Consider the following 21441-nt stretch of genomic DNA (forward strand, 5'->3'; position numbering starts at 1 on the left):
TTATTCAACAACAGCTTCTATGTGCCACATTCCATTTCAGATGCTGTGAACAAGACAGGCAAAAATTCCGTCCTTGATGGAGCTGAGAGCTGAGTGTGTGTGTGTGTGTGTGTGTGTGTAGGGGGATTTATAAAATAAATAAAACTAATTGATTAAATAGAACACTATTAAGCAGAAGAAAGCACAAAGGGGCTAGAGTGTGTCCCAGGAAAGAAATGGGAGGGTTTTAACTCAGTAGTCAAGAAAGGGCTCACTGACAGAGTCAGGAGAAAGGAAGTATGGTGGATATTTACTTTTTAAAAAATACATATGGAATAGTAAAAAATAAAATATTGGAAATAGATCTTGAGTGATTCTTATTTTATCTCTTAGCCATCTCACATGCCTTAGGTGGAGCATCCATCCCAAACCATCTTACACAGTGATTTTCAATGCTTTCTTAAAGGCTGGGAGTCTTGCAGCCTGGGAAATCCCATGTGGACCCTGACATACAACGTTTTTAAATGGTCACTGCAGTTACTTCTGTACTTGGATAAGGTAAGGTGTGGAAGGCGAGGCCAAAGCCTACCTGCTCACCTTCCCTCTAGAATCCTTAACATGGTGTGAAAACCTCAGGTGCAGACTTCTCACCCAAGGGTGATTTTTCTCCCTGAGGAACATTTGGCAATGTCTGGTGACACTTTTGGTTGTCACAGCTGAGGGGCGCTACTGACATCTACTGGGCGGAGGCCAGGGATGCTGGTGAATATCCCACAGCACACAGAGTAGCCCCCACTCCAAATAATCATCTGGCCCAGTGTCAGTTAGGCTGAGCATAGGAACTCCTGACTCCAAGTAAACAGGAATTCCCTGTCTTCCCCTAGACCTCAGTCTTCCCATCTGTAAAACAGAAATCATGTCATAGTTTCAATAATCAAAAATGAAAAAAATGCACGTGAAAGTTCTTAGCATAGTTTCTGGCATACAGCAGTCAAAAATGTAAGCTCATGTGACCATTATGAAGTGCTTCTATGTCAATATGATTTGGCTTCTTGATTCTAGCTTAAGTCACTTTGGAGAACTGCACATATCTTGGGTGACTCCCCGATATAGTTTGGAGATTTGTCCCAGCGCAAATCTCATGTTGAAATGTGATCCCCAGTGTTGGAGGTGGGGCCTGGTGGGAAGTGTTTGGATCATGAGGCAGATCCCTCATAAATAGCTCTGGCCATCCCCTTGGTGATAAGGAAGCTCTGGCCCTGAGTTCACATGAGATCTGGTCATTTAAAAGTGTGCGGCCCCTCTTACCTCTCTTGTTCCTCATTCTCCCCCACCCACCCCCCCGTGTCTTGCATGCTCTTGCTGTCACCAAGTGACATGCCTGCTCCCCCGTGTCCTTCCGTCATGATCATAGGCTTCCTGAGGCCTCCCTAGAAGCTGAGCTGGTGCCAGCCTCAGGCTTCCTGTAAAGCCTGCAGAACCATGAGCCAATTAAACCTCTTTTCTTTATAAATTACCCAGTCTCAGGTATTTCTTCATAGCAATATGATAACAGCCTAACACCCTCCCCAAGAAAAACTGAGCCTAGGATCCAGGGGCTACTTGTTTTGGGGCTTAGATGTCGGGGTGGCCCAGGTAGCTCACGTTCTCCTGTGTAAATGCAGGCCTGTGGTTGTTGCCTTCTTGCACATCCATGTGAACGGTGGCCGTGGATGACAGTGACGGTTCTCCACAGTCCCTGGCTCTGATTAGCAGTGTAAACTGAGGAGCAGTCTATGTGGGGAGGAAAAGGAAAGTTAAGCCCCTCAAATACAGGAAAGGAAAATATTAATAAAGAAATATTCTGTTTAGGAATTTCAATAGCAAATCTAGCCGCAGAGGGTTCTCCACTACAAATGTAGAAGTTCTAAGCCTGGGGTTCAAGATGGGCCACACATTTCATTTTAAAAAAATAATAAAATCCACATAATCTCATAATCTAAGCACCCGGGGAGTCGTATTTCTCCACTAATGTGATCAACCCGGAAACCAGTTTCTTTCAGTAATGGTGTTTGAGAAACGAGGAAGTAAAGGACTTGAGAATTTGGAGTGTTTTCTTCATCCAAATCGACTGCTAACATCTGAAAAATAGGTTGCCCTAGAAAGAATTTTTAAAAATTGTTACTATTGGATAAAGGTAGCCTATCAAACCAGTAAGAGGATGAATTATTTGCTAAATGCCATTGGGGCATATACCAAAATGAGGGAAATGTTTAAATGTAAAATAAACTATGGACATACTAGAAAAGATAAAGATGAATATTTAATTACTTATAAGATCAAGAACTTTCTAATCATGACTGCCAATGCAGAAGACTTACAGGACAAAATTGGTGGATCAGATTACATTTTTAATTTCTGGCAAAAAACTGTGGACAAAATTTAAAAGAAAATGATAAAGCAGGAAAATATATTTGAAACATACATGGCAGGCAGATATTCTTAATATAAACTGCAGAGGTTAAAATCAAGAAAAATGACAAACACACTAACAGAAAAATGAAGAAAAGAAAGGAAAAAGCAACTGATAGAACATGGAAATGGCCAAGAAACGTAGCAAAATGTTCAAGCACATAGTTATCAAAGACCAACAACACGCCAGGCACCTTCATGGATTGTGGGCAGGTAAGCAAATGAGGTCCCTTACATTGTATGTGCAGTGCGAACCAGCAAGTCTATGCTTCTGAATTCATGCTAAGTAAATAATGCTTGATTGGGACACAGATTTAGCTTAAATTTCATCATTGAAATATATTTTATAAAAATAACAGAAAGTGGCAAAAAACATAAATATTCAATCAATAGGAGATCGGTCAAATACTTTAAAGCACACCCATAAAATATTACACAACAAGGTATTTTAGAAAAATAACGGGTTACAAACAGTAAAATTGCACCTTTAGAGAGGAAATTTATAAATATGCACATGTGAAAAAGCACACCAAATATGTGTATTTACTATATACGCATATACAATGCGTACTATGATAAAGATGAAAAAATGTATGTATATACAAATATGCATTTGTAATTATACATAAAAATGTGTGAATGCATACACATATATAATTTTAACATACATCATGTGTATACGCACACACAGAAAATGCAAAGAAAAATGCTGAAAGAATACAAACTAAAACACTAATGGTTGTTATCTCTCATGGGTAACATTAAAGATGCTTTCTTTTTCAGTCTTTTCATTTCTTGGAACTTTTTGGAGAGATGATTATACAAAAAAAATGGTTTTTGTTATTAAAATAAATCCACATTCTAGTAAGAGTAGGTTGGGTTTAAGAATGCACAGTATCTGTAACTCGGAGGCTATAGATGTGATTGTGTTGCCATTTTATAGACAAAAAATGTGCAGAGATATGCAGAAGCTCATCACCGAGCTCTTTCTCCCTCACTGCATGTGGCTCTATTTTTAGAATGGCATTTACATATCAACCCTTCCCACTGATGTAATTCCCACATCATTTTATTGCCGATACAAAACGAGGCTTACAGACCTCAAAGCATTTCACTCAGATCCAAGGCCTGCGACCTTTGAGATGTGAACAGTAAAAACTCTCCCTGAAGATGACTAGGATCAAGCTCCTCATCAATATTAATGAAAAGGAACAGAGCAGAGACAGAAGGAAGCCCGGAAGCCCCCCGGCCGCACACACCTGCAGACTTGTTTTCTTGCACAGTGATGTTGAATTCCTTCTCTGGAAACTGGGGTGCATGATCATTCACACCACTGACCCTAATGTTGAAAATCAAGGATTTATCCACAATTTTTCCTGTTGAGCGCTCCACAACATCAAAATAAACCTAGGAAGCAGAGAGCTGTAAAAATCCTGCAGAACCATTTACTTGATGACACTCTAATAAAATAACTGTTATCCTAATTATGTGTTTACATCTGTCTCCTCCTCTAGACTGAGAGTTCCGAAAGGCAGGAATCAGACTGCCCTCATTTACCAAGTACACCAGAGAGCAAGCACAGTACGGGCACAGACTAGGTGTTCAGCAAATGTGTAGAACAAGCCAATGTTCTGGCTTGGAAAAAAATGATCAGTTATTATTAGGTTCAAATCTCAGTCTCTCCACTGGGTAAACACATGCAGGTTGCTACTGAGCCTCTGTTTCTACAACCTATCAGTATTGTCATGAGAAATAAATATATTAATTGAATATTACTGAAACATCACAGAGAGCAGACAGTTAAAGATTTTTGGGAAAGTGAACATTTACAGTAACTAGCACAGCTACTGACATGCTATGTTTTTAAATGGCCACTGCAGTTACTTCTGTACTTGGATAAGAAAAGTCAGTCCATGTCAAATATGCATGTGTGAAGTCTTTCACTTCAAATGGTCTCAAATCAATTGTTTAAGCTTCTGCCTTAAGAAATTTTAAAAAGACATCATAATAAACCCAAACAAACAGAAAGCGATAGTAAAGGTAAGTGCATATATCAATAAAATGGAAAACAACAAAACAATAGAGAAAGTCATGTAACCAAAAGCAATTCTTTGAAATGATCAATAAAATGAATAAACCTCTAGGGGGACTGATGAAGGCAAATAAGGAAGTGGAGAGAATTATCAATAACAAGAATGAAAGAAAGGATATCACTAGAGATTCTACATATATTAGAAGAAGAATAAGGAATAGTATGACCAAGTTTATGCCAATGAATTCAGCAACTTAAATGAAATGGATCAAATTCTTAATAAAGAAAAACTACCAAAACTTTCTCAAGAAGAAACAGAAAACCTGCATAGTCCTATATTTTTTTTAAAGTGAAATTTATAGTTTAAAATCTTTCAAGAAATAAAAACAAAAAACTCCAGGCCCAGATGACTTCAATGATAAATTCTAGCAAAATATGAAAGAAGAAAGAGCAATTTAACAGTCTCTTCCAAAAAATATAAAAGGTAGAAAAACTTCTCAACTGACTATATGAGACTAACATTACCATAATACCAAGTCAAATTTTTGTAAATTACAGGGAAAACTACAGCACAATATCTCTCATGAATCTAGAGTTAAAAGTTCTCAACAAAATACTAACAAATAGTACCCAGAAATATATTAAAAGGATAGCACATTATGACCAAATGAGGTTTATCCTGAGAATTTTAGGCTGATTCAACTTTCGAAAATCAATTTCAGCAATGTCACAAGATACAATCTATAAAAATCAGCTATATTTCTATAAACCAGCAATGAATAATTAGAAATAAAAATTTTTAAACAGCCCCATTTACAAATCTAAAATATGTATAGGATCTATTTAGTGAAAACGTTAAAACACTGATGAAAGAAATCAAAGAAGACCTAACTGAATGAAAAGATATACTGTGTTTACAGACTGAAAGACTCAGTCTTGCCAAGATGACAGTTCTTTCCAAATTGACCTATAAAGTCAGCACAATCCCAATCAAAAGACTAGCAGAATATTTTAGAGATATCAACAAGCTGATCTGAAAATTATATGGAAAGGCAAAGAAATGTGAATACCCAAAATCATTTTGAAAAAGAAACACAAAGTTAGAGGACTCACACTATATAATTTCAAGATTTATTATAAAAATACAGTAATCCAGAGAGTATAGTATTGATGAAAAGATAAATATATACATCACTGAAACAGAATAGAGAGTTTAGAAACAGGCCCACACAAGTATGGTTGATTGATTTTTGAGAATAGTACAAAGTCTAGCCTTTTCAACACATGATTCTGAAACAATTAGATGTTCACAAGCAAAAAAAAGAAAAAATGAACCTGGGTCTATATCTCACACTTTAGACAAAAATTAATTCAAAATGGATCACAGACCTACATGTAAAACATAAAACTATAAAACTTTTAGTAAAAAAAGGAGAAAATCTTGATGACAATGTGTTAGATAACAACACCAAAAACATGATCCAGAAGAGAAAATATTGATGAATTGGATTTTATCAAAATGTAATAACTTTTGCTCCATAAGAAATGTTGTTAAAAGAATGAAAAGACAATGGTATGAATGAGAAGACAAAAATGAAAAGACAATTGCCTGAGAGAAAATACTTGCATTTCATATGCTGACAAAGGATTTGTATTCAAAACTCAATAAGAAAACAAACAATATATGGCCAGGCGTGGTGGCTCATGCCTGTAATCCCAGCACTTTGGGAGGCCAAGTCGGGTGGATCACCTGAGGTCAGGAGTTTAAGACCAGCCCAGCCAACATGGCAAAACCCACTCTCTACTAAAAAAAATACAAAAATTAGCCAGGCATGGTGGCAGGCACCTGTAATCCCAGCTACTTGGGAGGCTGAGGCAGGAGAATTGCTTGAACCCAGAAGGTGGAGGTTGCAGTGAACTGAGACTGCGCCATTGCACTCCAGCCTGGGAGACAAGAAAGAAAGTCCATCTCAAAAAAAAAAAAAGACAACAAGCAATACAATTTAAAAATGGGCAAAAGGTTTGAACAGACAGGTCTCCAAAAAAAGAGATACAGATGATAAATAAGTCATCATTTGTCACTAGGGAAATCCACATTAAAACTGCAACGAGATATCACTACACACCTTTTAGAACAGCTAAACTGAAAAAAACCTGACAATACCAAGTGCAGCCAAAGATGCAGAGCAATCAGAATTCTTATACATTTCTAATGAGAATGAAAAATTGTTCAGTTATTCTGAGAAATTGTTTGGGAATTGCTTATCAAGTTAAACATACACTTACGTGATCCAACTAAGCCACTCCTAGGTATCTACCTACAATAAATGAAAACTGATGTTCACATAAAAACCATATGTGGGCCAGATACGGTGGCTCACACCTGTAATCCCAGCACTTTGGGAGGCTGAGGCAGGTGGATCACCTGAGGTCAGGAGTTCAAGACCAGCCTGGCCCACATGGTGAAACACTGTCTCTACTAAAAATATAAAAATTAGCCAGGTGTGGTGGTGGGTGCTTGTAATCCCAGCTGCTTGGGAGACTAAGGCAGGAGAATAGCTTGAACCCAGGAGGCTGAGGTTGCAGTAAGCTGAGATTGCACCATTGCACTCCAGCCTGGGCGACAACAGTGAAACTCTATCTTAAAAGAAAAAAAAATGCATAGCAGCTTTATCATCACCACAACTGAAAAGAATCCAAGCATGCTTTAGTTTTATAAAGTGCGAAGCAAGATACTACTCATCAATGAAACAGAACAAACTCGGCCGGGCACGGTGGCTCACACCTGTAATCCTAGCACTTTGGGAGGCCTAGGTGGGCAGATCATGAGGCCAGGAGATTGAGGCCATTCTGACCAACATGGTGAAACCCCGTCTCTACTAAAACACAAAAAATTAGCCTTGTGTGGTGGTGGGTGCCTGTAGTCCCAGCTACTTGGGAGGCTGAGTCAGGAGAATTGCTTGAACCTGGGAGGTGGAGGTTGCAGTGAGCCAAGATCGCACCACTGCATTCCAGCCTGGCAACAGAACAAGACTCCATCTCAGAAAAAAAAAAGAAGAAGAAGAAACTCTTGATGCACACAACAACATGGATGAATATAAGATTCATTATGTGAGGTGAAAAAAATCTAGACTTAAAAAGCCATGTATTGTGTGACTCCATTTCTATGATGTTCTAAACAAGGTAAATGTATTGGGAGGGAGAAGAAATGAGTGGTTTCCAGGGGTTAAGTGTTGAAGGAGGGTTTGTCGAAACCCTTAGAACTATACATCAAGAGATACAAATCTTACCGTACATAAGTTTTTAAAATAAATTTTTAAAAGTAAAATACACATAAATTTGGAAGGAATAAAGGCAGTTAAGTGTTCTCAGGTCATTATATTGTCAAAGAAGTTATTTAAAACTTTATATCAAATCTAATAAGTGAAAAATGAATGTTGTAATTTCTCTGTAATTATTTTCTCCTTCTGTGGAATGAGACCAAAGGGAAAAGTTGTGGATGGGGTGAGATTTTTCATATATTGTATAAAATTTTGTAAGAAGCCCTATTAATTTTATATGTAAAAAGTAAATACAAGATCGGAGTGAATGGGCAGAGCCCAGAGAGTTTTTAGAGCAGTGAAACTATTCTATATGACACTGTCATGGTGGACACATTTGTCGAAACCCATGAAATGTAAGATGCCAGGAATGAAGCCTAATGTAAACTATGGGTTTTGGTTAATAGTCATGAAAAATACTGGCTCAAGAATTATAGCAAATGCAGCACATACATTATAGCAAATGCACACACTACTGCAAAATGTTCATAATAGGGGAACCTGAAGGGAGGGGTTGGGGGGAGGGGAGGATGGGAACTCTGTGCTTTCTGCTCTGTGCTTCTGTCAATCTAAAACTGCTCTAAAACATAAAGTCCATTAATTTGAAAAATATGATGTCCCTACTTACAAAATAAATATACACATCTTAATAAAATATAACAAATATGAACTATAATAAAATACATACATGTGTATTTTAAATAAATATACATATTTTTAAAAGCAAGTCAAATCAGACTTGCTCCTGAATCTCTCATTACTCTAGTATAAATGGTGCTTTTGTTTGTTGAAGGCTGAAAAGGCTGTGGGCAAAGGCAGGAGTTCAGAGTCACAGAAAAGGGAGCAGGAAAGGGCATGGATCCTGGCACAAGGGTGGTCCAGGCAGAGGCCTGTTCTGCAGTGAGACCACTGGATTCTCAAGGACCAACTGGTCACCAGGTACAGTATCCTGCTTGGGGTAAAAAGGTTTACTGCAGAAGCATGGCTGCCAGCTTCGGCCAGACCCAGGGCAGACTCACCAGCACCAGCCCTTCCCGTAGATGGCCTCCTTTCATCCCCGCGGAAGCCCTGGAGGAAGGCATCCTTGCTGTCCAGCTCTGCACCATGGAGAGACTAAGTGACTATTTCACCTTCAGCTTGGAAGTAGAGTAGCCCAGATTCAAGTCCAGTCAGGGATCAAGACTGCACCTTCCGCCGATTCTTCCTCACTTCACTCTAGGGCTACTCAGTGCCCAGAGTCGGTGGCCCTCCCAGGGGGCCTCTAAGGGCCTTGAAAGCTTTAGGCAACACTCTCTCCATCCCCTTCCTCAGGAGCCTAAATGTCTTTACCTCTGTATTGCTTCACATGACTGCTTGAGCCCCCTTTCCCTGCAGACTTGCGGCTCACTGCTTAGCTTCCATCACCATGGTCCCACCAGGTATCCCAGAACAGCAGCCCCCACGTCTACCGCAGGTCAGTGCTCCTCCTCCCCGACAGTAGGACTGAGGGAGGCTTCGGGGCTTCTACCACTGAGCTAGTCCGCTTCAGGGACTCCAGCATACATTTTTAAATTTTTGTGCAAATAAATCGGCTTTCTCACACACCATCTCTACATTCTCCTCCATAATTTATGACTGTGCTGGCAACTCTTTGCTCCTTAATCACCCTGACTTCTGGCTGTAAAACTGTGCCAACTGTACTCCTTCCATTTTAAAAAAAGAACCACTTGTGTGTTTTATGTTTATAATTTTATATTTCACTTATTATCCTAAAGCTACATATGAGACCTTTAGTTCCATAAGATGCCTGAGAAACATGAGTGCTGTTTATTCTTTGGCAAGATGCTAAGAATTTCTAGGGATTCGGGTTATAATGGAGAAAAGAAATGTCATGGACATTTTCTGCACTTGGAAAGTGTTTCCAGCCTTTTGTTACAGCCTCAAGATTTATACCTTTGGATAAACAAACCATGGTGCATTAACTTGATGCATCACCATATGGCTATTTGAAATTACAGGCACAAGATCTATGGCCTTACACGCAAATGAGCACATAGGAACACCTTCGGGACCAAATGCACAACACAAAATCGCTAATGCGTAGGTTAGATTGTGTGGTGAAAAAAATTAACAAATATTTATTTTGAGAAATAATGAGCATATTTTGATATAAATAGAAGGAATATTTTGATATATTCTAAGCTCGGATTTAAAAGCTCTTGCAAGACTGTTGTATTTGGTAAGCATTATTTAAGCTGACTATGTGCCAGGTTCCGGGAGATTGAGAAGGAAAATGAGCATATTTTGATATAAATAGATGAGGTCCATACACAGAAAAAAATTAAAACTTTTTCTGTTGCTGTCCTCTGTCTTAAATCTTACAGTAATTCTTGTAACTGCTTTCTTATAGACGCATGGAGTTAATAAATGTTAGCCTCCCCCACACCACCCCCGAACACAATTTTTCTTTTGGCTGGTTTTAGAGACCCCATCAGGATGCTCAAGAGTAAAGAAGTGCTACTAGAATGTCTTTTTGCCACTACATGAGGCTTATTTGATTTTTAATAATGTACTATCTTGATGGACTGCCAAAGCCAACAATAAACGTTCTCTTACAGGAGCAGATGGTTAAGCTAGGATGCTCAATTTGTGTAGTGTTTAGGACATGTCCTAATTTATAGGACATGGCTTATGCCACCCTTCCTGGTGGTAATCCTTCTCATTGGACCATTTCATTCGCTCCTAAATAGTGTGTAAGCCCCTGGCTGTTCGTTTCCCGTGGCTGTTGTAGCAAAATACCACAGACCCCATGGCTTCCACTAGAAACTTATTCTCTCACAGTTCTGGAGGCTAGAGCTGAAATGGAGGAGTCAGCGGCGTTGGTTCTTCTGGAGTCTCTGAGGGAGAGACTATTGCCTGCCTCTCCTGGCTTCGAGTGGTTGCTAGCAAACCTCAATGTTCCTTGGCATCACTCTAATCTCTGCCTCCACCTTCACCCGGCATTCTCCTCTGTGTCTGTCTCTGTGTCAAAGATTCTCTCTTCTTCTAAAAATACTGGTCACTGGGTTATGGCCCACCCTAATCCAGTATGACCTCATTTTAACTTGATTACACCTACAAAGACCCTATATCCAAATAAGGTCACAGGGGTAGGTACCATGAGTTAGGACTTGAACATGTCTTTTTGGGAGACACAATTTAACTCACAACACCCAGCAAAGCCGAGGCTACATTTTACTGTGCTTGTTCACTCATTGACTCCTTCATCTAACATGATTAAGGGAGAACCTATTATGTGAGGAGCCCTGATCTTGGCCCTGGGGCAATGGCAGACTTTCCCCAAAGTCAAGAATAAGGCAGAGTCTCTCCCCTCTTAGAACTTACATTCTAAGAGGGGAGATCAGCATGCTAATGGGGGAGATCAACTATCAACAGAGAATTAAACACGATGTTCACATTTCAGGTGATGAGTGGTGTTGAGAAGAAAATAAAACAGGGTAATGAGATGGAGACTGACGGGCAAGATTGGGGCATGCCTCAGAATCTCCACCCTGTATCTTTCCTTGTGGAAGTTTGTAGTTAAATGAGAGGGCCACGGATCAAATAAGTACATAAATCAATATTAAAAGACAACTGCAATCAATGTTTGGGGGATCAGAACGTGGATTTGGCCTAGGCAGGGAGCTCCAAGCATAGGGCCCTGAAAACCTGACATAACAGAACTAATGGGGATGCTATGTGTCTCCCCCCACCCCACGCTGTCACTTTTTGCTCTAAATGGCGCCTAGGATCTATCTGTGATGCGCCAAGCATTTCCAACTCAACTTCGAGTTTCAGGAAATGCTGTTAGATATTTGGCTTTAGCATTATCAGCTTTTAGACACGAAGTCCCATATTAGACATTATGAATGCCAACCCTTAATACATCATTTAAAATGTTAAAAGCATCGTTCACAAAAATGTTCTCCCATTCTGTAGGTTGTCTGTTTACTGGATAGTTTCTTTTGCATCTGAAAAAGATCTAATGTCTAGCATCTATAAGGAACTTAAACAAAATTACAAGAAAAAAACCCATTAAAAAGTGGACAAAAGACATAAACACTTTTCAAAAGAAGATATACTTGTGGCCAGTAAGCATATGAAAAAAAGCTCAACATCACTGATTGTTAGAGAAATGAAAATTAAAACCACAATGAGATACCATCTCACACCAGTCAGAATGGCTATTATTAAAAAGTCAAAAAACAACAGATGCTGGTGAGGTTGCAGAAAAAAAGGGAGCATGTATATTCTGTTGGTGGGAGTGTAAATTACTTCAACCATTGTGGAAGACAGTGTGGTGATTCCTCAAAGAGCTAAAAACAGAAATATTATTCAACCCAGCAATCCCATTACTGGGTATATACCCAAAGGAATTTAAATCATTCTACCATAAAGACATGCATGGGTATGTTCATTGCAGCAGGATTCACAGTAGCAAAGACATGAAATCAACCTAAATGCCTATCAATGGTAGAATGGATAATGAAAATATGGTACATATACACCATGGAATACTATGCAGCCATAAAAAAGAATGAGATTATGTCCTTTGCAGGAACATGGATGGAGCTGGAGGCCATCATCCTTAGAAAACTAACACAGGAACAGAAAACCAATACCGCATGTTCTCACTTATAAATAGGAGCTAAATGATGAGAACACATGGACACACAGAAGGAAACAGACACTGGAGTCTCTCAGAGGCTGAAGGGTGGGAAGAGGAAGAGGATCAGGAAAACTAGTGGGTACTAGGCTTAATGCCTGGATGATGAAATAATCTGTACACCAAACCCTCATTTTACAAGTTTACCTATGTAACGAACCTGTACATGAACTTAAAATGAAAGTTAAAAATAATAATAATAATAAAAGGAAAGGAAAAAATAAAATATTGAAAGCAAACAAGCAACAACAACAAGTGGGCACTGAATGTTTGGTTCCATCCTTGCACAGACCATGACCATCACTAGGTCCTCCCTACTCGATGTGTGGAAGCCCGAGGAACAGCAGCATGGGCATCACCTGGAGCTTGCTAGGCATGCAGGCTTTCAGGCTTCACCCTGACCACTACAACAGAATCTGCATTTTTACCAAGATCCCTAGGTGATCTGTTTGCTCATTAAAGATTGAGAGGTGCTATCTCAGGGTCTCCTTATGACTACTCTTCTTTTTAACAGGCACTGTTAAAAGTCCTTCTTTTTAACAGACACTGTGAATTCTGCACAGAAGGGAGGCATGCATTCATATGGATAAGGAAGACCTAGAGAGTCATCTTTGCATGTTCCCTGGAGTTTTAGAAGAATTTTCACCTATTTAAAAATTAGAGATTCAGAGCCTATCAGTGAGTTAAGGGTATATCTTTTATTGTATATATAAGTATTTTGAGATCACTGGAGAAAAGCTTCATATATTACTTTTCTTGAATGTTAATCAACGTCTTTCCACTCTGAAAGAGTTAATGAACAAATGTACAGCCAAGCACGCCTGAGAACCAAGCCCAGTTCCCAGCAGCTCCATTCCACTGAAGTCAAAATAGAACAAAGTTTGACTACCTAAGGACTTCCTACGATGTTAGACGAGTAACGTGATACATGGTTTAGGGCTTTTTTCTTTATAATTTCCTTTCCTAGTTTAGAACCTGAATTTCAACTGCATAGTAAACCACAGTGTTGCAGTGATGAAATCGTAAAGAACACCTGCACTCACAATAAGACATTGTCAACAGGTATGCAATTGCTCATGCATCAGTCATTGGGTGACCCATTGGGTCTGTTATGGCTTGTCTCCATATTTCAGAAGTCACTCATCAAAAAATAAATTAGCCCATTTTATAAACATTCTATGACCCTATCCCCAAATGCTTTCAGATATCCCGATCATGCTAGGACACTGGTCATTAGAATAAAGACCTATAGCAGCTCACATCGATTGCAGAAATCATTACAAAGCCAAAGTCCACAACTCTAAAAGAAGATTACAACAGTCTCAGGCATACTCGTAAAGCTTGTCACAAGGCATAATTTCTCAATCTCCTGGAACCTGGCACATAGTCAGCTTAAATAATGCTTACCAAATACAACAGTCTTGCAAGAGCTTTTAAATCCGAGCTTAGAATATATCAAATTTTATATACCGTGAAAGACGGTGTCATTTCTCGATCAACAGGGCGGTGAACATATATCCTTCCGTTCTCATGGTCTTCTAGAGAAAACAAACCAATCTCTGGATATTCATCCACACCAGGTCCACTGATTAGATACATTAGTGACATGTTATGAGACATATTATTGAACAGCTGGAAGGAGGAAAAATGGAAAGAAGAAAAAAGGAGGACGAGAATAAGCCACTATGATAATCAAGTATCAAGGCTAAGAATCAATGGCATCTTTAAGAAATTACACCCAGCAATGGTACATCTGCCAAAGAAATAAACAGATGGGCTGAGATGCAGGAACAATGATGTTGAACTAACTGTTAGCTGCAGTTTGGTCTGTAACAGTGAAAATTTGGAAATAGCATAAATGTTCATCAACACGAAAAAAAAATATAATGATACTTCCTTCACATAGCATGGGGTACTCTGTAGCCTTTAAAGATGTATTTACATTGCCACGGAAAGACAAGCAGGACACATCGCTAAACAAGAAAGGCAAGCAGAACAACACACCAAGTGTGATCTCATTTCTTTGATGCAGATTCACATCAGAAAATCTGTAGAGAAATATCTCGAACCACACATACCAATTTATTAATATCAATTATCCCTTGAAGGAAAGAGAAGTAGTGATCACACAACTAACATTTAGAAACAGCTTAGAATGAGTGGGCCTACAATATGCCTTGCTTGCCTTAACCTATTTAATCTTTAAAACATCTCTGAAATGTAGGCAGTATCATTGACCGCGTTGTACAGATGAGGACACGTTAAAAATCTCTAACTTACCCAGCAAGGACGTGGTGCAGTAGGAATGTGAACCCACTCACTCCCCCTGACTCTTAGGCATATACACTTTTAACCACTGAGACTTGAAAACTTTCTGTACTCTTTATGTTTGTTTTTAACAGTAGGCATGCACTATTTCTTTTTTCTAAGAATCATAGAATGTCATAGCTATAGCAGAGCTTAATCAGTACTTAATTCAAAGGCCCATTGGTACTAGGAAGGTAGTGGAAATAAGCAACATGAGCCTGGAGTAAAGATTCTACTATTCCAATACCATGTGACTTCTTCAAGGCAGTGCTCACCCTCAGCATGTGGGAGGCAATAGGGAGTGGTGGAAACTGGTATTCTGAGTAACTCAAGCCCCACCTAATTGTTGTCATGTGGGAATGTGGGTTCTTTGTGGACAGAACTTTCCATTTTTAAAAAGTCTCTAGAAGGGCAAAATTTTTAAGACAATCTCCCTGTTTATTTATTTATTTTTGAGATGGAGTCTCGCTGTCACCCAGGCTGGAGTGCAGTGGTGCGATCTTGGCTCACTGCAAGCTCCGCCTCCCGAGTTCATGCCATTCTCCTGCCTCAGCCTCCTGAGTAGCTGGGACGATAGGCACCTGCCACCATGCCTGGCTAATTTTTTGTATTTTTAGTAGAGACAGGATTTCACCATGTTGGCCAGGATGGGCTCGGTCTCCTGATCTCGTGATCTGCCCGCCTCAGCCTCCCAAAGTGCTGGGATTACAGGCATGAGCCACCGTGCCCGGCCGACAATCTCCCTGTTTTTAAATAATATTAAAAAAAAAAAGCCTCTGCATGGGCCAAATAAAGCAGACCCGTCAGTTGGAATTAACCACCCTGTTGCTGTATGAGATTCTCATCAGACACTCACATAGAGAAGTGACTCAAAGTCACATACCCAGGTAGAGTTAGAGTGAGTTCTAGAACCCAGGCATCCTGAACCCCAGGCCAGTGCTCTTTCTGCTCTACTTCACTCCCTGGCCTCACTACCACATAACCTTTCAAGATTTAATCTTCCTGGCAAAAGGGGCGTGCTTACTCAGAGGGCATGATGGGGTCATTCCTTAAGAGTAGGCACCTTACCTCACCAAGGAGTTTGGGAAAGGGTCACGGGTCTTCCTCCTCCAGCTCCAAGGTGGTGATCACCCATCTTCTCTTGGATCGCCGTAGAGGCTCGTAGCTCTTTCCCTGGAACTTATAGTGACAATGGTGACAATGAGGATGGCAGTGATGCTCACAGCCAGGATTTATCACACCCTTACTTCAAGCAAAGGCCCTGTGCTGACACTTGGCCTGCATTCTCTCATCCCCACAACAGCCACCTAAGCTTGGAAAATCCAAGTGCCTGTCTTCTTAGTAGCTGTAGAGTCATCTCTAACCATGGGGCAGATGCCGTCCAATGATTTGACATGGTTCTTGAGATAATTTTAGGAGTCATCCAGACATAGCATTAAAGATGACTGTCTGCTATGTACCGATGGCTGTCCTATAGTAGACATGCAAACAGCTGTTGAGAGTTTTCCCACTTCCATTTATCTCTCAATCTTCCTGAAATTTAAATCATCTTATTGATGATTAGGTGCTGATAGACTTTTAATGCATCTCTGTCTATGAATATCCCTTTTAACAAACGTGCAGACATGTACACAAAGAGAAAGAGAGTGACTTAGACTCAGATCTTGGGCTCAGATATTTGTCAGGTAAGAGAATATATGAAATTTAAAGCATTGTTTTGTTTGCATTATATATTTTCACAGTTACCGTCTATTATAAGTGAAGCTGGTTTCTAGCCACATTAATTTTATCAACAAAAATGTAAGTTCTTTTTTTAAAAAATTACTTAATGATAAAGTGAATTGACCAAGAGAACAATACCAAGTAAATAATCACAACATGGCATGAGGATATGGCAAAACCTCACAGTGGTAGGTGCATGACTGCTGCAATGGAAAATATTAAGTTCAATATATTTTAATTCCATAAAGAATAAAATGATGTGGACAAACCTCCAAGCTTATGGTGTACAGTTGAATTTTGATGTTTGCAGGCTGCTCATATTCTAATCAGACATAAAAGCATCATCTGCAACTCTCTGGCAGTCCCTCAAGATTCTAAAAGGCCACATGAATTTACCATTTTATTTTCTGCAAACCAAACATTGGCAGGGCACTAAAGAACTCCAAGCTGCAATTCTGTCTCTAAGTCAAGTGTAGAGACTGATTTTATATATTAAGAAACTGACTTCCAAACCTCACCTTTGTTTGCTTAGTAAGATCATCTGTTTCCTGTTGGACACTGTCAACGATACTGACCTTAAAAATAAAAATAATGTTAATTAGTAGAGAATATACTTATCAGAATCACATGGAAACCACCTGGAGTTGCACAAATCTAGAATTCGAAATGACAAAAACAGAACTTCTGTACTTAGTTTTGGTAAATAGAATTTCTTATCCTCTACATCTTAATTCATGATTGCCACTTATCTTCTCTAACTATAGGAGAAATAATGAAAAGAATTCTGATTTATTATTACCAATGGTGGGGAGACGTTTAAAATCATAAAATACTACTGTTAGTTAACAAAGCAGGAAGTAGAACTTGTTTATTCAGGATGAGCACAGATGTATTTATATGTACACATGTAAAATAACACCAAATATTAATTGGCAATGAGGTTTAAGTGGGCTTTTCTTTTTTTTTTTTCCCCTTGTTTCCAAGACATTATTTACAATAATTAATAAAATAATAGACATGGCACTTTACATTTACATAATGACTTAGAGTGATAATACTTATTTATAATTTATATCTCAACAATCCTTTCTCTTCCTCCAAAAAATACATGTACAAGACTGTTGAAATAGAAAGAGATAAGTTGGCCAGGCGTGGTGGCTCACGCCTGTAATCCCAGCACTTTGGGAGGCCAAGGCGGGTGGATCACCTGCGGTCAGGAGTTCGAGGCCAATCTGACCAATATGATGAAACCCCCTCTCTACTAAAAATACAAAAATTAGCTGGCCATGGTGGCACGCGTCTGTAATCCCAGTTACTCGGGAGGCTGAGACAGGAGAATCGCTTGAACCTGGGAGGCAGAGGTTGCAGTGAGATTTGATTGCACCACTGCACTCCAGCCTGGGTGACAGAGAAAGACTCCATCTGAGAAGAAAGAAAGAAGGAAGGAAGGAAGGAAGGAAGGAAGGAAAGAAAGAAGAAAGAAGAAAGAAAGAAAGAGAAAGAAGGAAGGAAGTGAGGGAGGGAGGGAGGGAAGAAGGAAAGATGGAAGGAAGGAAGGAAAGAAGGAAGGAAGGAAGGAGGAAAGGGGAAGGGGAGGGAGAAGGGAAGGGAAGGGAGGAAAGAAGGAAAGAAGGAAAGAAGGAAAGAAAGAAAGAAAGAAAGAAAGAAAGAAAGAAAGAAAGAAAGAAAGAAAGAAAGAAAGAGAGAAAGTCCTGAAATGTATGATTAGAACCAGCAGCAAACGAAAGGGTGGGAGTGGGGAGGCAGAGAGACAGTGTGCACGCAGGATGACTAGAATAAAGTGAATGAGGCAAAAAGTATAAACAACTGGTGAATTTTCACACAGGGTATTTTGGAATTCTTTGTATTTTCCTTAAATCTTATAAGTTTTACACCAAAACAAAAAGTTATCAAAAAAGACAATTTCAGGAACTAAGATTGGGTATTCAATTTAGCACTAAGATTCTTGCCAGTTATAATAAAAAGGGAAAGTCTGTCTTTAAAAATGAAACATTTTTAATAAACCCTTTTCTTGTTATACAGTCTTCCTATTTAAAAGAAAATTTGATAGCAAAATGCTTTGAGCATACAGAAAGAAATAGAGAATGACATAATGATGCCCATTACCTGGTTCTATCAAACCTTAATACTTTTACCCTATTGGCTTCGAAGTGTTGAGATGTAAATTGTTACAGATAAAATTGAAATTTCCTGTGTACCCCTCCCTCATCTCACTTTTTCCTCAGAAGTAACTCTCATCCTAAACTATATTTAGCATTCCAATGCATGTTTTTAAACCTTCACTATATGTATCTGTGTGCATAGATATGGGTATATATTCATAACAATATGTAATTTTTATGGCTTTGGATTGGACTTTTAAATAATGGTTCACAGTAAGCATCATCCCATAACTTATTTTTTTTTTACTTATCATTGATTTTTCATTTTGGGAGAGTATGTGTGCATTAACACCTACAGTTCTAGTTCATTCATTTTCATTGCTGTAGAGCATTTCACTATATGAATAGGCAATAATCTATTTATCCATTCTCCTAGTGATAGTCGTTTAGGTTGGTTCCAGTTTTTCATTACCAAAAATGCTATGGTAATAAACATCCATGTATATATGAAAAGTTTCTCTGTAGCAGCAATTTTCAAAGTATGATTTCCACAGTCCTGTAAGAGAGTCCACAAGGCCGAACTCTTTCATAAGAACACTAAGGCATTGTTTGCCTATTTTGCTGTCTGACATTTGCACTGATGGTGCAAAACAATAACGTTGGTGAGTGGAATTGCTGATGCCTCAGCGCAAATGAAGGCAGTGGTACCAAACTCCCCATTGTATTCTTCACCACCATGCACTTGCACGTGCAGTTGCAGGAAAAACCAAAAAGAAACAAAAAGAAAACTAGTTTCATTTAAGAATGAAATAATTGGTGAATTTACTCAATTACTGAAATCGCTTGAGAACTGATGAAGTAGTAAAAAATATTGTTTTAAATTGCAACACTTGAGTGTACATCTTTTAAATACTCTTTGTGAGTGGATGGGAAGTATGTACAAAGCTCTGCTGCTGCATATCAAGGCAGAAGGTTTAAAGAAAAGTACTTGCGTGATTGCTTCAGTTTCCAGCTGAACAGGCCACTTTTTAAAATTTTATTTTAATGCAACACCATTTTACTTGAAAGAACAACCAACAAACTGTGATGATTCACGCCAGGGTATTTAATACACGGTTCCTTGATGATGAACAAAGTGAGCTTTCACTTCAAGAAAATCAATCAATGCACAGTATCTGTTCCCACTGATAAATGTAATCTTTCAAGCAAAAATCAGAACTTTAGAAAACTTGTGTCTGCCAATATGAGCATGAAAGCTTCCTAATAATGAAAGATTTTTATTATAATAGCAATAGTTTTCTTTTAATTTTATAGGCTTTAATATGTCCACATAGGAAATGCCTGCGTAACTCAATAGCCAATGGCTTCCTAATGATCAACACATCATGTTCTAAAATCATGCGCAGGTAAAAGAGTCATCCGGCCGGGCGCGGTGGCTCACGCTTGTAATCCCAGCACTTTGGGGGGCCGAGGTGGGCGGATCACGAGGTCAAGAGATCGAGACCACGGTGAAACCCCGTCGCTACTAAAAATACAAACAAATTAGCCGGGCGTGGTGGCGGGCGCCTGTAGTCCCAGCTACTCGGAGAGGCTGAGGCGGGAGAATGGCGTGAACCCAGGAGGCAGAGCTTGCAGTGAGCCGAGATTGCGCCACTGCACTCCAGCCTGGGCGACAGAGCGAGACTCCGTCTCAAAAAAAAAAAAAAAAAAGAGTCATCCAGAGTGCAAGAGAGACCAATGGATTTTAATGGAATGGAGTAGGGAAAATTCAGTGATATGGTTTCAGATTCCACCCAGTAAATAACTGTTAAGACATTACAGTGTATTGAGTTTTAGTGTAATATCAAGAAAAATATCCACAATTATCTGTTCCAGGTTATTAAAATATTCCTCCCTTTTCAAATATCTGCGTGAGGCCAGAATTTCTTCATATACTCCAACCAAAGAAATTCACAACAGACTGAATACAGAAGCAGAGAGGAGACTTCTGCTGTTTTCTTTAAAGCTGGGCATTCAAAATATTTGCAAAAAATATATAGTGGCACTTTTTCCACTAAATGGAATTTTGAAAAATATGGATAGTTTCCAAAATATGTGCTATTTTTATTAACATAGAATGGGTTTATTATGGTTACATCCAATGAATTGAGAAATATGTTTAAAATGTCCCTATTTTAATATCTACCATGGTGTCAGCAAATATAACCCACATAAGCTAAATCTCTAGGACTGATACCTAAATCACCAGGGACAGAGCCTCCACTCTGGTTGCCTCGTCTGCGTCAGAATCTATCATTATTTATCCTTATTCACATTACGATACAAGAGGCTATGGTGGGTGGTGGGTGGGTGATGTTATTGGGTTGTATTGTTAGCGTCAGGGCTAATGATAATATTTGTTTCCTGGCCAGGTTATACTTCTATCTATTTACCTGAAGGAAAAGAATGTTTAAACTCTTTGAGTTCTGAAATCTCAAACTGATTTTTTTAGACAATGAATGCTTCTTGATTAATGTTGGTAGTTTTAAATTAAGGGCCTACCCAGGTGTATAACTTTTAAATGGAGAAAACTGTAGTTCTTGCAAAAGATATAGAAATTAATTCTGTTTCTGAAACAGGTGTATTTCCAGGTGGCCAAGGTTATTAACAAGGAATATATTGAGGTTTCTTGTTCCCTCTGGGCCTCAGTTTCCCCTTCTGTAAATTGAGGGTATGAGACAAGGTGTCTTTAAGGGCTCTTTCAACACTAAAGCTCTGTAAATTCATTTTATTATGATAACACATAAACGGCACAGTTGACAGTCACATAAGAGCTGGCTGAAA

At 39.0% G+C, this 21441-nt stretch overlaps 1 protein-coding gene across 1 annotated transcript in view; it reads right to left on the reverse strand.

The window, feature by feature from the left end:
* The window catches only part of CDH26 (cadherin 26), a 66551-nt gene that overhangs the window by 25542 nt on the left and 19568 nt on the right, over nucleotides 1–21441 (reverse strand). The window contains 6 exon segments of the mRNA XM_030825453.1: nucleotides 1624–1754; nucleotides 1952–2116; nucleotides 3690–3837; nucleotides 13937–14098; nucleotides 15842–15952; nucleotides 17014–17070. Of these exon segments, the coding sequence (XP_030681313.1) occupies nucleotides 1624–1754; nucleotides 1952–2116; nucleotides 3690–3837; nucleotides 13937–14098; nucleotides 15842–15952; nucleotides 17014–17070 (774 nt within the window).

This window comes from Nomascus leucogenys, chromosome 13 (genome assembly GCF_006542625.1).
Source record: "Nomascus leucogenys isolate Asia chromosome 13, Asia_NLE_v1, whole genome shotgun sequence".
Lineage (NCBI taxonomy): Eukaryota > Metazoa > Chordata > Mammalia > Primates > Hylobatidae > Nomascus > Nomascus leucogenys.